The sequence below is a fragment of the Pteropus medius genome, unplaced genomic scaffold (genome assembly GCF_902729225.1).
Source record: "Pteropus medius unplaced genomic scaffold, Ma_sr-lr_union100, whole genome shotgun sequence".
Lineage (NCBI taxonomy): Eukaryota > Metazoa > Chordata > Mammalia > Chiroptera > Pteropodidae > Pteropus > Pteropus medius.
Window position 1 is genome coordinate 3,800,707 of NW_024350325.1, and position 14,310 is coordinate 3,815,016.

A 14,310-nucleotide genomic window follows, 5' to 3' on the forward strand; every position below is an offset into this window, starting at 1 on the left:
GAAATGAAAAATAAAATAGATAAAGTGTAATAGGAATAAAAAGACAAGGCTTAGATTGAGGTGGAAGACATCAGGCTTCCTGGAGGAGGAAGAAAGTCACAGACAAAGGAAAACAAAAAGAAAAAGATGAAAAAGCCCAAATCAAGTTGCTTATACCTCAGTTTTGCCTGCTTTAGGAAAGTGAGACATTTAATGCTTTTGTACGTAATTTGAGATAATGTGTGCAAAGGACCTACCCAGAACAGAGTCAGGTTTGTAATAGGCCTTCTAAAATGATATAACAGTGATGTTTAATATAATAATAATTATTATGATCACCATCAACATTATAATTACATTTAAATTTCTATAGGTTGTTATAAATTGATATTCTAGATTACCTTGTGATATTCTGTTTCCATTAAAAGCAAGCATTGTGAATTGTCCTAATTTTAAAAATGTTATTTTTTTATCTTTTTTTTTTTTCAAGGAAATTCTGGACAAAAAGGACAGAAGGGGGAAAAAGGGAGTGGAAGCATGCTAAGTAAGTTTATAGTTTCTTGTTTTTTTGTGTGCACTTTTGTAATAAACAAGCTTTGCTAGTAGTGGTCTGGGCTTGAAGCAAATGATGAAAAAGAACTTCAACATTGAGCCATAGAGATTCTGTGGAAGTCAGTCACAGTTTTCTACAAAATGTATTAATTGGAGTAAAGTAAATAGATTATATTACACAACTCTTTGAATCTCATTACCTATTTGTATTTTGTTTTTAGGATGAGCACAATTTTCTAAAAATTCCACGTAGAAAATTGTTCAATTTTCAAGCCAAAATGTCTATCTGCTGAAGAAAAATTGAGCTTATAAATAGAAACTATTACAGCCTCCTTACCTACTAACTGAGCTAACTGAAATGTTACTTATAGGAATGTGGACAATCTAAGAACCCTGATGGACTAATTCTCAGATGGCTGTTGTTTTTTTTTTTTTAAATTCATTTTGTTTTGTTTTTGCTAAGTACTTGAAAAGCAGTGTTCTATAACCGAGACCTAAACTGCAACAGAATAGATTTCACGAACAAGATTTCTGTCGATGGAATGCCGATGTCATATTGTAATGTAGAGAATGTGTAAATTGGACCTTAAAAACTAAATATTAGATGAGATATCTTTAATTCATCATAACATAAGGTAATTGTGTCTAGGCCAAGTCTACAGAGATATAATGAAAAGATCATGAAAAGGAATGAGGAATATATACTTGATTTAGAAATCAAGAGTTCCTTCCCTATATTCCCAGTAGTAGCTACATGTGATTTGTATGTGTGTCTTTGGGAATAGCTGATATTGCACACAAGAATCGTAATCTTTACCCATTACAGGTCTGTTTTAGACAGGTTATGGCAAATTCTTTAATATACCAAAAATCTAGCAGTTTTCAGTTGTAATTATTGTTTAAAAAATATAGTACCGATTTCTCTGCCTTAGCAAAAATAATTATTTTGACCTAATACTGTATATAGATACTACTTTTAGACAATTTAGGGTCACTATTGTGAATGCCAGCCATTAAAATATGGTTTCTGTATGAAAGTGTGATGCTTTCCACAATCATTGCATTGTTGATCTGCATTTGCCCTTAAATTGAGCAACAATGAGTACTCTGTATCTCCCCAAAGTGCTTTAGTGTTAGTTAATGATTATTAGTGTTTTCATTATTATATTAAGATAATAGAAACATTAGTACATCTTTTCTCCTTTGTGTCCATTTAGTCTTTAAATATTCACTTTTGTCTGCTATATACTTTTTTCCACTTCTTCTCCCAGCTCCCTATCACTCCATTTATTTTCAGTTGAGCACCTACTGTAACTCTACCTTCCCTATCCTCATGTTTTTCTCTATCTTTATCTCTACCTTTATCTTTATCTTCAGTTCTTCTTTATCTCCTTTTCTCCTTTCCTGAGTTACTTAACTTTGACTCTGGTTAATCTCGGCAAATAAGGGACTCCTTTACTTTGTAGTCTATAAACTGAACACCCACACTGTCTTCTGTTGCCTGAGGTTATCAAATGCTTTGAACATATTTTCAGATATGTTCAGAAATGTTTTCAGTTACAGGTTTTTTTTTTTTTTTGGCTGTTTGAAGATTATATGTATTCTTTCTTTGAGAAAGTATTAAGAGAGATATTTCTGTGTGTAAGTATAATAGTCTCCAGATACCCTTCATGCACCCGATGAGAGTAAATAAGTCTCTGATGTTTCAAAAAGAGAGAAAGAATCATATACACAAACATCTACACAGTATGGTTGCTTTTTCCTTATTTAAGTAAATATGCCCATGTGAGTACATATGGCTATTTTTTTTCTCTCAATGGGTACACATTATTCCATTATATAGCTATACTATAATTACCATAATATATCATTCAACCCACTAGTCATGAACACTTGATGATTTTTGTTTGCTTTGATTTGGCTTTAATAAACAATGTGACATTCAGCATTCTCATACATGATCTTATGGAAATATTTTTTAATAGAGAATTTTCTAGTAGTAGAATCGATAGTTCGAAAATGAAATGCATTTTACAATGTGATGGAGTCTTACTTCCAAAATGGTTCCAAAAAGATTGGAGCCATTTTGGAAGTAAGTACCAATTTATTCTCTATGAAAGTGACTGATTCTCCACATCTTAAATTAATTCTGATACATAAAAATTTATATTGAATTATTTTAATATACATTCTTTCATATTTTTCAGACATGATTTAAATATAATAAAAATAATGATTGATTTCTTCTTTTATATATGTGTTAGGACCAAGTACCGCTCCCTGATCATATTAGGGCAGGGCCCTTTTAAGATCAGGTGAGTTGGGCAGGACACCTTCTGCTACCATCTCATTGAAACGCCCTTCACCTCTGGACAAGTCATCAACACAACTAACTCCAAGATCTTGTGGCTTCTCCTAACAACCTTGGTTCCCGTATAGGGCCCAGCTTTCTAATGACTTCCTCTTCTGGTCTCGGGTACCGTTTTGGCTTCTGCTCTCATGCTAATACCTTTCCCCACTCTAGTACCCCACCATTGCTATCAACCCCTAGCACCCCTAATCAGGACACTTCCCATTGTGCTGACTGGCATGCTGCTCCAACCAATCCTCAGAGCCAGGCCATGAGCCCTCTGCCACCTACTCATCTAGTATCTTGTTGAACCAATTTAACCCAATGGGTTCTAGGAGAAATCTCATGGATATTGACTATATGTGAATTGTTTACATTCAAAAACACTATTCTCAACCAGTGATAGAGATAATATAAAAGGAAATCCATTCATTTATCCACTCATTCACTCATTCATTTAGTACATGTTCATTGCTCGTCTTGTATCTCCTGGAGCTGGACTTAACAGCTAATAATATGGCTATTGTGACTGAACTTAGAGAGCTAGTTGTCCCTAAAAGATATAGACATGTAAACAGGAAATTATACAATACAGCAGAGCTATATTGCAGGAAGAATAGAGTTCTATGGCTATTTAGAAGAGATTGAGATTAAGATTTTTAAATTCCTTATCATATTAAAAAGCTAAATTGATTTTGATTTGCTTAGTTTACTTTCTTGTGTCCTTATTCTCCAAATAACAGCATTTTTTTAAGTTTTAGAGTGAGGTAAAGTGGAGCTTGACAATTCATTCGACAAAACAAAACTTGTTTTCTTAAATTATCTGGCCATTGCAAGCAAGAGTTTTTGATCATGAAAAAATAGAGCTCATAATTTTTTATTCTAAAAAGCTCTTTGTATTTTGTGCTTTAAATATTCAGTATAGATCTTGTAGGAAAAGAAATATTTCAGTGGAACTGGAGATATTTTGTGTAGGTGAAGAGCTGAAAATGAGAAAGGAGAAAAGATAAGAAAAAGCAGATCAAAAAAAAAACAAAACAAAAGGAATAGGAAATATGTGGGATTCCATATTATTTTTTAGTATCTCTATTATTAGATCACATTTTTACAATTCTTCTTTCCTTCAAGGTTTGACACATAGACCCAGCATTCACAGCATTAAGGTTCTAGTAGAATTCTAAGTAGTGTTTGTTTGTATCTTACCACTTCCATTCCCTTCCCTGTGAAATGAACATCTTAACACCTACCTCACAGGGTTGTTGTGAGGATTACATAAGATATTGTGTATGTGAAGATGCTCTATAACAGTGGTCCCCAATCTTTTTGGCACCAGGGATCAGTGCTCCTATGAAAATCTAATGCCTGATGATCTGAGGCGGAGCTTAGGTGGTGATGCTAGCTGGGGAGTGGCTACAAATACAGATGAAGCTTCACTCAATAGCCTGCTGCTCACCTTCTGCTGTGCAGCCCGGTTACTAGCAGGCCACAGATTGGTCCATGGCCCAGGGGTTGGGATCCTTGTTCTATAAAATCATGAAGTGCTTTGAACATGTAAGGTATGGTTCACAGTAGTCTCTCTGATCTGGAACTGCTACTCCATGGGGTATAATGCAGACATTTTAAATCTGTAATCAGAAGGAGTGAAAGCAAAATAAAAATTGAAGAAGCCAAATAAGCGAAATAAGCGTCAAGACTGCTGCTAGAGAGTAAGATAACATTTTATATTAGATAGAGCAATGCAAGTGTGACCAGATCACAAATCAATTAGTCTGAGCCAAACAAAAGAGCATAAGTTATAAATAAAAAGAGCAGCTAAACAGAGTGCATGCCAAAGGCCAGAAACTGTCAACAGAGGTCAGAAAAACATGTCAGGCTAATAAAACAAGAGTCAGGGCTCTGAAAGACAAAGCTTAGACCCAAGACACTGCTGATGAGAAAGCTCTAAGAAGGGCTGAAATAAATTAGAGTTGTCAGTGGTACTCTGGGTCTGTACCTGCATGACACCAAAGTCTCCAGGGAAAAACAGGAGAGTGGAGAAGAATCAGCCAGTTATCAAATGGTCCTAAATATTAGCAAACCGGCAATATTGATTAGCCGGTTAATGCAAACATCTGGAGATTAATTGGATCTCTTTGTCCATGGTTTAATTGGATGTGATTTCCTACCCTACTTCGCACCGAGGAACAGGTAGAGCCTGGTGTCCTCTTCACTTGTCAGGACATCTTGGTCCATGTTAGCTGCAGAATGGCCCTGATCTCAGAGATTCTGGGAGACGGTTCCAGGGGATTCAGTTTGCAAGTTATCTGACACCCCAGAATACCAATAGATAAGACTATAACTAGGATGTAAATTTAGAGTATCTTATTTTGAAACTCATACAATTTGTCTTTTATTTGATTTTGACTGAGGATTCAGCTCAATTGTAAGTGAATTCGGTCTTTCTCAAAGTATTCAATTGATGAAAGTAAAGCCTTCTCTAATTACCAAGTAATTATAATAATGAGCATTTAGATAACATTTGCTGTACACCAGGGGCTTTTGATGCATTATCTCATTTAATCCTCGGAAGAGCTTTTGAGGTAAGTACTATTATCATTCTCATTTTATAGATTAGAAAGTGAAGCTTACATCTAATAAGAGGAAGAGCAGAAACTCAAAGCCAAGTGTATCAATCTCCAAAGTCTCTGTTTGTAACTATGATTTTATTCAACACTCCCACACTGGTTTTATGTATTTTTATATGTAAATACCACGAATAGGTAGTATGGAGGGTATGGAGAGAGAAAGAAGGAAGAGAAAAAATTTCGTCATGAACAATTTGGTTTTCTAGAATGGGACTAATAATTTGAAGGCCCTAGGGAGATAAAAATTCTTATAATATGACTTCTATTTGGTCAAATTTCAGAAAAGGATTCTCAATTAATTTTTATTGTTTATATTTTCTCCTTCACATGCTGCTGCAGATATTACTTCCAGTCTATCCCCTGAGTACATTACTTAGAAATATAGTCTCCCTGGAATGCTCACAGAGCTTCCATTATCGGTAATGAAAATTACTTATGTGCAGGGGAAGGAGCTACCTGTTACTATTCTACCTTTATTTCAGTAACTGGCTCTATTATAACATTTTTCAATATAATTTGGCTGCTTTGATGAACTTCTTCTTTTGTTGTAACTCTTTTTTAACTCCTCACTGCACTTTCCTCAGTAGTACCAGTTATGATTCAGCACAGCAGAGCAGACATGAGCAGAGATGACTCCAAGTAACGTAGATAAGTGCTGCTCATTCTTAAGCTATTTCATGTTTAGAGCTTTATATGTTTCCACAAATTATTGCTAAAAACATGTAGTGTTCCATTAACACAATAGATGTGTTCCTTCATAGTGTGTATAACTCATGTGTCTTATAAATTGAAATAGAGATTTAAATCAGTAATGGATCTAGAGGTTAGCACCTGTCCTGTTTAGTCCCTATCCCAGCTGACTCTCACAGCCTGACTCTCACCAAAGCCACTTAAAAGGAGGGAAATAAAAAAATCAATACAGCTCCAGGTCTTCAGCGCCAGCAAAATCTGAAATTCATCCAGTTACGTGCCAGAATGCATTTGGAGTAGAGGAGACCCAACACACCACTTCTCGTTCATCTACAACCTCAGAGGACCAAAAGGCTTTTGTGCCTTTCTTCAGAGAACTGGGTTCTGCTTCCTATTCTGCAGTAAATTTAGCCTTAGACTAACACGAAATCATTTATTTTGTTCCAATTAAAGTACAATCCAAGCATAGGTTCACACCTATTCCTTACCCCCCACAACCTGGCTTCTCTAGAAATGAGCGGCCCTACAATGTGAATCTAAAGACCAAATTTCCTAGAACAACACACTTACAGGCTTGAACATGAAGTGTCCAAGCAGTGTCTCCCATTGTGGCTTAACCTACAGACTCCTGACCCTCTCCTGGGGTACCGCAGTTATTCACACTTCTTACATTGGACTTGATCCACTGCAGAACAAAATACCTGAATCCCAGCAACCTTTCAAATGCTCCCTACCAAAACTATTTAAAGGAATTCTAATGCGAATTCTGTAGCACAATGAAAAATCACCCTTCTTCCTAATAATGTTTTGTGTAATTCTCAATTTTTATTTCCTAGACGTGCTAAAAGATAATTTTTTTAACTGAATACAAATATCCAATTTCTGTGCATAATATTTTTACAGAAGTCCACATTGCTTACAGCATAATTCATTTGTCCCCTATAAAATGACAATCTGTTCTATTCCAAAATATCTTCTATCCAAAATTCTTTCCTGGTATATTCTCATTCAGTCCAATTATATTATCTGCACCTAGAAAAACTAATACTATACCCAGAGAACATGTAACATATTCATTAGAGAAAGTAGTCAAATAAATTATTATTATTATCATATTTTCAATGTGTTCAGATCACAATATAGCAGATATGGTTGCTTAATTTTCATTTATAAGTTGAAGAAAAAGCTTTTATTTTCAAGTTTAAACCCATCAAAGAACTCTGTATCTTATGTCATTTGAAAGTAATCAAAAACACAAAACAAAATGGAAAAAAAAAAAAGACTTAAAAATATGAATTTGGGGTATACAATTCAGTCCATAACAGGGATCTCGTGGGCACTCTTGTGTCTAAATATTCGCAGCACAAGGCTAGTCTGCGAGGGTTTGCCAAAATAGTACATAGACTGGGTGAATTAAATAACAGAAATTTGTTTTTTCACAGTTTCAGAGGCTGGAAGTTCAAGATCACAGTACTGTCAGGACACCAGTCCTATTGGATTAGGATCCCACCCTCTGAGCTCATTTAACCTTAATTACCTCCTTAGAGACTCTATATCTAAATATAGTTGCATGGGGGGTTAGGACTTAAAAATATGAATTTGGGGTATACAATTCAGTCCATAACAGGGATCTCGTGGGCACTCTTGTGTCTAAATATTCACAGCACAAGGCTAGAACTGTTACAAAATGTGAATGACCCTGCCTCAGTAGTCTTCGCTTGTCTTTCTGTCAGTTCGTTTTTAAAGAGAGCCTAAATCGTGCCGTAAATAAATTAGAGACATTCTGGTGTTTTTATAGTTATGAGAACAAATTAATTTTTATCTGTTTCTTGCCAAAATTGTGTTTTCACATTTCAGTGATGTTCTTTTACATTTTATGATGTTTCATGAAATAATAAAAATTGCCAGGATAATGCAGTTTAAGCAGACAGTAACCAATGATGATGAGATTAATAACAAACAGAATAACCTAGGAATTCACTTTGAATATTTTTTGTCAAATAGTAAATTCTGTATATTTGTAAGAATTTTTAAAAGTAGAAAGCAATAGTAATTAACTCAATCAAGAAACAGAATCTATTGGTTTACATAATTAAGAATTCTAAGAGACAGAATTTGCTTCAGGCATGGCAGGGTCCAGGAGCTCAAATTAAGTCATTTGGACTCAGTCTCTGTCTCTGTCTCTTTTTCTCTTTATATATGTTACATTCATTGTCAGGTGGGCTCTCACTATGCTTCATTATTTACTCATCTAGCCATGTCTGAGAAAGAATGCCATCTTCATTTATTCAAAGAAAGTCTTGTTGTGTCTGTTCAGATTCTTAGTTTTCTCTTGACTAACAAGCGTAGTGTCTTAAGAATGGGGCACACTCATTGCTCTACCAGATGAGGTAAATACAAAGTGATGGGTTAGACAAGATCACCACTTCTGAATCTCAGAGTAGAGGCTAAAGGGCTCTGAAAAACCACATTGTGTTGTCTAATAATATTTAGTAATACTCTTGCTAATTGTTATCAGACAGCAATGTATTAGGTTAATTCTTCCATAATGTGGAAGTCATAGACCTAGGTAACCACATTATGTTCTAATTTGTCCTAGTAGCTGTTCTGAGGCTATGGAGATCATCAAAATGACCTCTAAGGCTTTTATCATAGAATTAACATACCGATATTCAGATTTCAAGTGTTTAGGTTGTAGTCATATATATGTAATTTCTAAAAGCTCTCCTTGGAATTCTGAAACACAAAGTAGTTGAGAAATTCTTCTTTAATATATGATACTTTTGTGCTGCCATTATCTATTCTCCAAAATTAGTCCAGAAATCTGAATTTTTAAGAAATAATGTTAATAACAATAATACATATAATATATAGAGTGACCTTTCTGTGCCAGGTACTCTACAAAGCATTTTGTATATCTCCTTCACTTAATCTTTACTAGGAAACTATCACTGCTATTCCCACGAGGATTTAGACAGATAAGTAACCTGTGTAAAATCACGCAGCCAGTATATATGTGGTGGGTCTCAGTTTGAATCTTGGTTTATCTAATTTTAAATTCTATAACTTAGGTATTACTCTATGTCAGGTACAACTTTAACCAGACTTTCCCTCTCAAACCTCTTCAAAGTACATTGATGAAGTAAAGTAATTTTCATAAAATCCTTTGAGGGAACTACAAAAGATGTCATACAAATGAAGAAATTAAAGTGAAAACAGACAAAACAGCATGTTCAGAGTCATAATGGAAGTTGGTAGCACAGCCAAGACTAGGGCCCTGGTCTTCTGATTTCTAGTCTAGAGAAGCATCGTATTTCATGATATAGATTCTGCTTTTTTCTGGTGAATAAGTGCTGGGACCCTTCCTTCTGTAATGAAACATTTAGTTAGCACCCCAACCTCGCTAAGAACCCACAGGTTGAGATATACCATACTTTACAGGTTTTTTTTCATGCTGTTTTCTTTCTGTGATTACCTATGTAAAATATGCCATCCATATTTTCTTTCTTTTTTTCTAAGAGTATCTACTTTGGCTAAACAAAAATGAAGACTTAAGCTAAGTAAATGGAAATAGTGTTTCCTGGAGCAGGAAAACAGCTTTTTTGCTGGATTTTTGAGGCATCAAATGATCTGTTCCAAAATGTCTCTGGGCGCAGCTGTTAGACACAGATTATGGCCTTTTCTGTCAAGTGCAGAGGTAATGATCATACATACTATTGTCTTCTACCAATTCCAATAAATCAATCTGATAATAGCTTCTAGAGATCTGAACAGTTATGAGCATAAACAAAACATAACACACAATGCCAAGGAGAATGTATATTGCCTTTCAATTTATCTCCCAATCCAATTCGAGATGTAAACACTCAGTTATTTTAGAAAATTATTTTCTCTTCATAAAAAGTCAGAAAATATGTATTGAGTTGTCAGCCCTGCCAATAATCAGACAGATTAAATTTTAGTGGGCCAAATTTGGGACATTTTTCTCCACAAGATCCACAGTTCAAATCCCTTACATCTATAATTTTGCAAGTTCCTAGAATAACTTTCAGAATAAAGTATAATTAATAATTCTATCACTACTGTTTATATAATACTCTACAGTTTAAAATACATTTTTTTCACCTATTGTCATATTTGAAACCTCAGTCCTATGTTTATGTTTGTTTTATAAATGTGTAAATGAAGACTCAAAGATGTTAGATCACTTAAAAATACCTCAACAGCTTATAAAGAAAAACATAAGGACTTTTAGGAGGTCTGGCTGAGGCCTACATTTTAAGAAATTAGAAAGAATGACAATGTAATTTCTGCTATGATTTGTTTTCTAAATTAGCTTTGTTTAATATCTTAATGACTTGATTATTTTTATACTCTAGGGTTTTAAGTGAGGAGTAAAATTTGAAATACCCTGTGAATAGGGAAATAAAATTTCCCTTTATAAATTTTAAATGTTCTCCTAAATCACTCTAGAAACTAAACTTCACTTAGAAATGAAATATTTAATAATAACAAGAGTGCTCAGAAATGATAACAAATATCTCAACATGTGGACACTGTCCCTTGAAGAAAACAACATGCTCTTTGAAATGTAGACATTTTTATTTAATTGGCAATTTGAAAATCCAGTGGTAGAAGTAGCATTAAAGATCATGACACTCTGAAAATAACTTATACTAAAAACTACACTCTGTTTTTCTTGTCTCACTCGACTTTTCAGTTTTGTTTGTTTTTCCTCACATGAACTTATTCTTAGCCACGTATCCCTGTGGGCATCTATACAACTAGAAAGGTATTCTTTTGAACACCAAGGTCTTCTTTCATCTTTTTTTACTACTTTTTCTGGCAAAATTTTGAAGTCCTATCTGATGATTCGATTCAAAAAGTGACAAATACTAAAAACAGTAGCCTTCTGCTACTTTTTTAACTTTCATACATTGAAGCAATTTACTCTTACTCCTAATTAAATTAGATTTACTCAGTATCTTCTGAGTTTAGTAAAGTTTAATCTGAAGCAACAAATTCTCAATCTTTATTTTAGTTATTCAGCAATTGAACTATAGGTGTTCTGTGTAATCACAATTGACTTTGCTAGCTATTTCCCGTGTAACCAAAATATCTACTACTCAGCTATTCTGCAGTACTCAAATCTTGGCGGCTAGTTTGTTCTTTCTTTTTTTTAATTTTTTTTTTTAATTTTATATTAGTTTCAAGTACACAGTACCTTGGTTAGACATTTATATAGTTTATGATTTTGTTCTTTAAATAAAATTGAACACCGATTTCTAAAGCAATTCTAGTGATTTGTGTCTAAAATAGTTTGATGAAAATATAGAAAAATTATATTCCTCATTCAAATGTCTGCCACCTGCAATAGTGGGTTTGATAGTGTGTCTAAGAATTTGTGTCCACCTAAAATCTCAGAATGTGACCTTATTTGGAAGCAGGGTCTTTGCAGGTGTAATTAAGCTGAGACTTGGTTACACTGGATTCAAGAGGATCCTAAATCTAATGACTGACATCTTTATGAGAGGAAGACATACAGAGATAGTGAAGACCATGTGAAGACAGAGGCAGAAATTGGAGCAATGGAATTACAAGCCAAGAAGCCACCTGAAGCTAGAAAAAGGATTTCTCCTGAGGAAGGATTTCTTCTGAGCCATCAAAGGGAGCATCACTCTGCTGACATCTTGATTTCAGACTTCTGGCCTCCAGAACTGGGAGAGAATAAATTTCTGTTATTTTAAGCCATACGATTGTGAGCATTTGTTCACAATTGTATGGCTTAAAACAACAGAAAACTATTATGCCTAGGAAACTAATATGCCTAGACATTTTTGCCTGCTACTTTCTCTCCATGCCATTCATTCCAACAATAAGTACCACATCTCTCCCTTCATTTGAGAAAGTATCCTAGCTCCAGCTCAGGATCTAAGAGAATTTTACTGGTGATGACTTAGGCATAATAGAAATGTGTAAGCAGAAGCATTTACAATTTAACGTTGAACCTCAGACTTCACTGCCTTCAAATTCCCCAGCTAGCTTACACACCAAATTTTCTTCACTGGCCATTCTCAATCTCTCCTCTGCCATCAAAATACTTTTACATGCTCCCTCTCCACTGGAGACCTCTCCCTCTAGTTTCTCCTCTTCATTTCCTCTCTTGATTTCCAAAATAATTGTGTGTCTTGACTTCCAGAGTAACAGATTCAAAATATTTATATTATTTTTTTCAGAGAAATTTATTTCTCTACACATCTGATATCTGGGTCATAGCTTTCATAGCTAAATACATCATTAAGGCAGTTACCTTAAATATAAAATAAGCCCCCTGTCTAGAGGAATTTTTCCATTATGGCAAGGACTTCCAGTTCAACCTGCAACTAAATTTTTAAAAAATTTTTGTTACATTTGGAACTCAAATATAATAATTACGATTTAATATATTTAACCCTAAATTCTAATTCCAATAAATAATACAAAAAATGACCATGAGGTAAACAATATGATAATTTAAATAAAATTACACTCCTCAAAAGTCATTTTAACCTCAGTTCTTCTACTCAAGCAGCCATGATGGACACTTGCAAAAACATCCCAGAGTTTATATCTCCTGACTTCTCTTTTCAAATTAAACTGTAGTCTGTCTAATGGAGGTTAGCAGATTCATAATACCCTTTTTCTAACTTTTAAGAAAAGATGTATATGAAGCACTCTTATAATTTATTTAGGGCTCATGTATGGCCCCATCAACATCTCTGTGAATATGTTGTCTTCTTTAAATTAAATATATTTCAAATACAAAGGAAGGAAGAAAGAACATTTATAACAGATAGCTAAAAAATAGTCATGTACACACCACCTAGATTTTAGAGACATTAAAATTTTATCATACCAACTACAAGTATTTTTTAACATATATAATTTTAACTAATACAGTTGAAGCTCTGTTTATGCCTGCCTCCCTTGCTTTTCCAGGGTAAACCATTATCTTGGAATTTATATGTTTTTTTCTATTCATGTTTGTATACATTTATTACAGATGTATGTATACATAAATAACAGATGTTATTGTTTTTTTGTGTTATTTTACATAAATGGCATTATCTCTCATTCTGAGCTTGTTTTTCTTCACAATTTTATGAATTTCAGCTTTGAGTTATAGACCTATTAGAACAGTAAGAACATTAGTGACTATCCAGCCACCACTTATTTTATTAATCTTAGTTTTTAAAATAATAGAGTTATATTAAATTAGAAAAATATTATATATTTGATTTCTGTCTCATATACAGAATTACTGTCAATATGCTTGGATACTTCTTTCCAGTCTTTTTATATAGCAAGTTTTTTTGCATAATTGAAATAAAAAATTTTAATCTTAATATAGTCACTTGATATTATATTATCATCTTTGCCCCCATTTCTACATGATTTTTGACAGTTATGTTTAATGCCTCTAAAACTATCCATCTAATTTATACACTATAACTTATCTCTCTATTCTGAGATATTTCATATATATCTGTTTTAATTCCTCCTTTAAAAGTATGTCTGCAATAAACAAAACAAAAATAACCTCCGAACCTGTTAACCTTTATTGAATTGGTGTTATTTCCTCAGATTAAATTACAAAGTCTTTTATAAAATATTTGCTCTTTTACAGAATTTTATTTTGAGATCTTATGGTCATAGAAATATGAATGAGTAATTAGTATAATAAATATTTTATATATTGTTTTTATTTTATATATGAACTTTAAAAAATATATAGAAATTATCAGTACTATACTCTTCCCTCCAGAACTAGGAAGCAAGAATAGTAAGATTGCCTTTAGAAAGTTAAATTAAATTGAATCAGAGCAAAGATATGTCAAATTACCTAATCTGATTGAATGTATTAGCATATGTTAAAAAAAAAAAGTTAACCAAAGAGCTTACTAGCCAGTACCAGAGGCAAAATCTCACTACTATGTCTCATTGTAAATTAATAAATTAGTTAAATGAATAACTCACTTATTGTGATTTGACTTCCTATGAAGATCGCCCATGGGAAGAAAATGGCCTTGTCAGGCAGATACAAATATTCCATTTTTTGAGGTAATTACATTTCTC

At 33.6% G+C, this 14,310-nt stretch overlaps 1 protein-coding gene across 6 annotated transcripts in view; it reads left to right on the forward strand.

Moving 5' to 3' along the window:
• Positions 1-14,310, forward strand: part of MSR1 (macrophage scavenger receptor 1) — a 72,826-nt gene that overhangs the window by 43,131 nt on the left and 15,385 nt on the right. The window contains exon 8 of one of the 6 annotated variants that reach the window (XM_039839326.1): positions 470-523. The exons of 4 other annotated variants lie outside the window; for them this stretch is intronic. In XM_039839326.1, coding sequence (XP_039695260.1) covers positions 470-523 — 54 coding nt within the window. Of the gene's footprint in view, positions 1-469; positions 524-11,642; positions 13,304-14,310 lie in introns of those variants that run through there. One more of the 6 variants, XM_039839331.1, reaches the window with a different exon arrangement.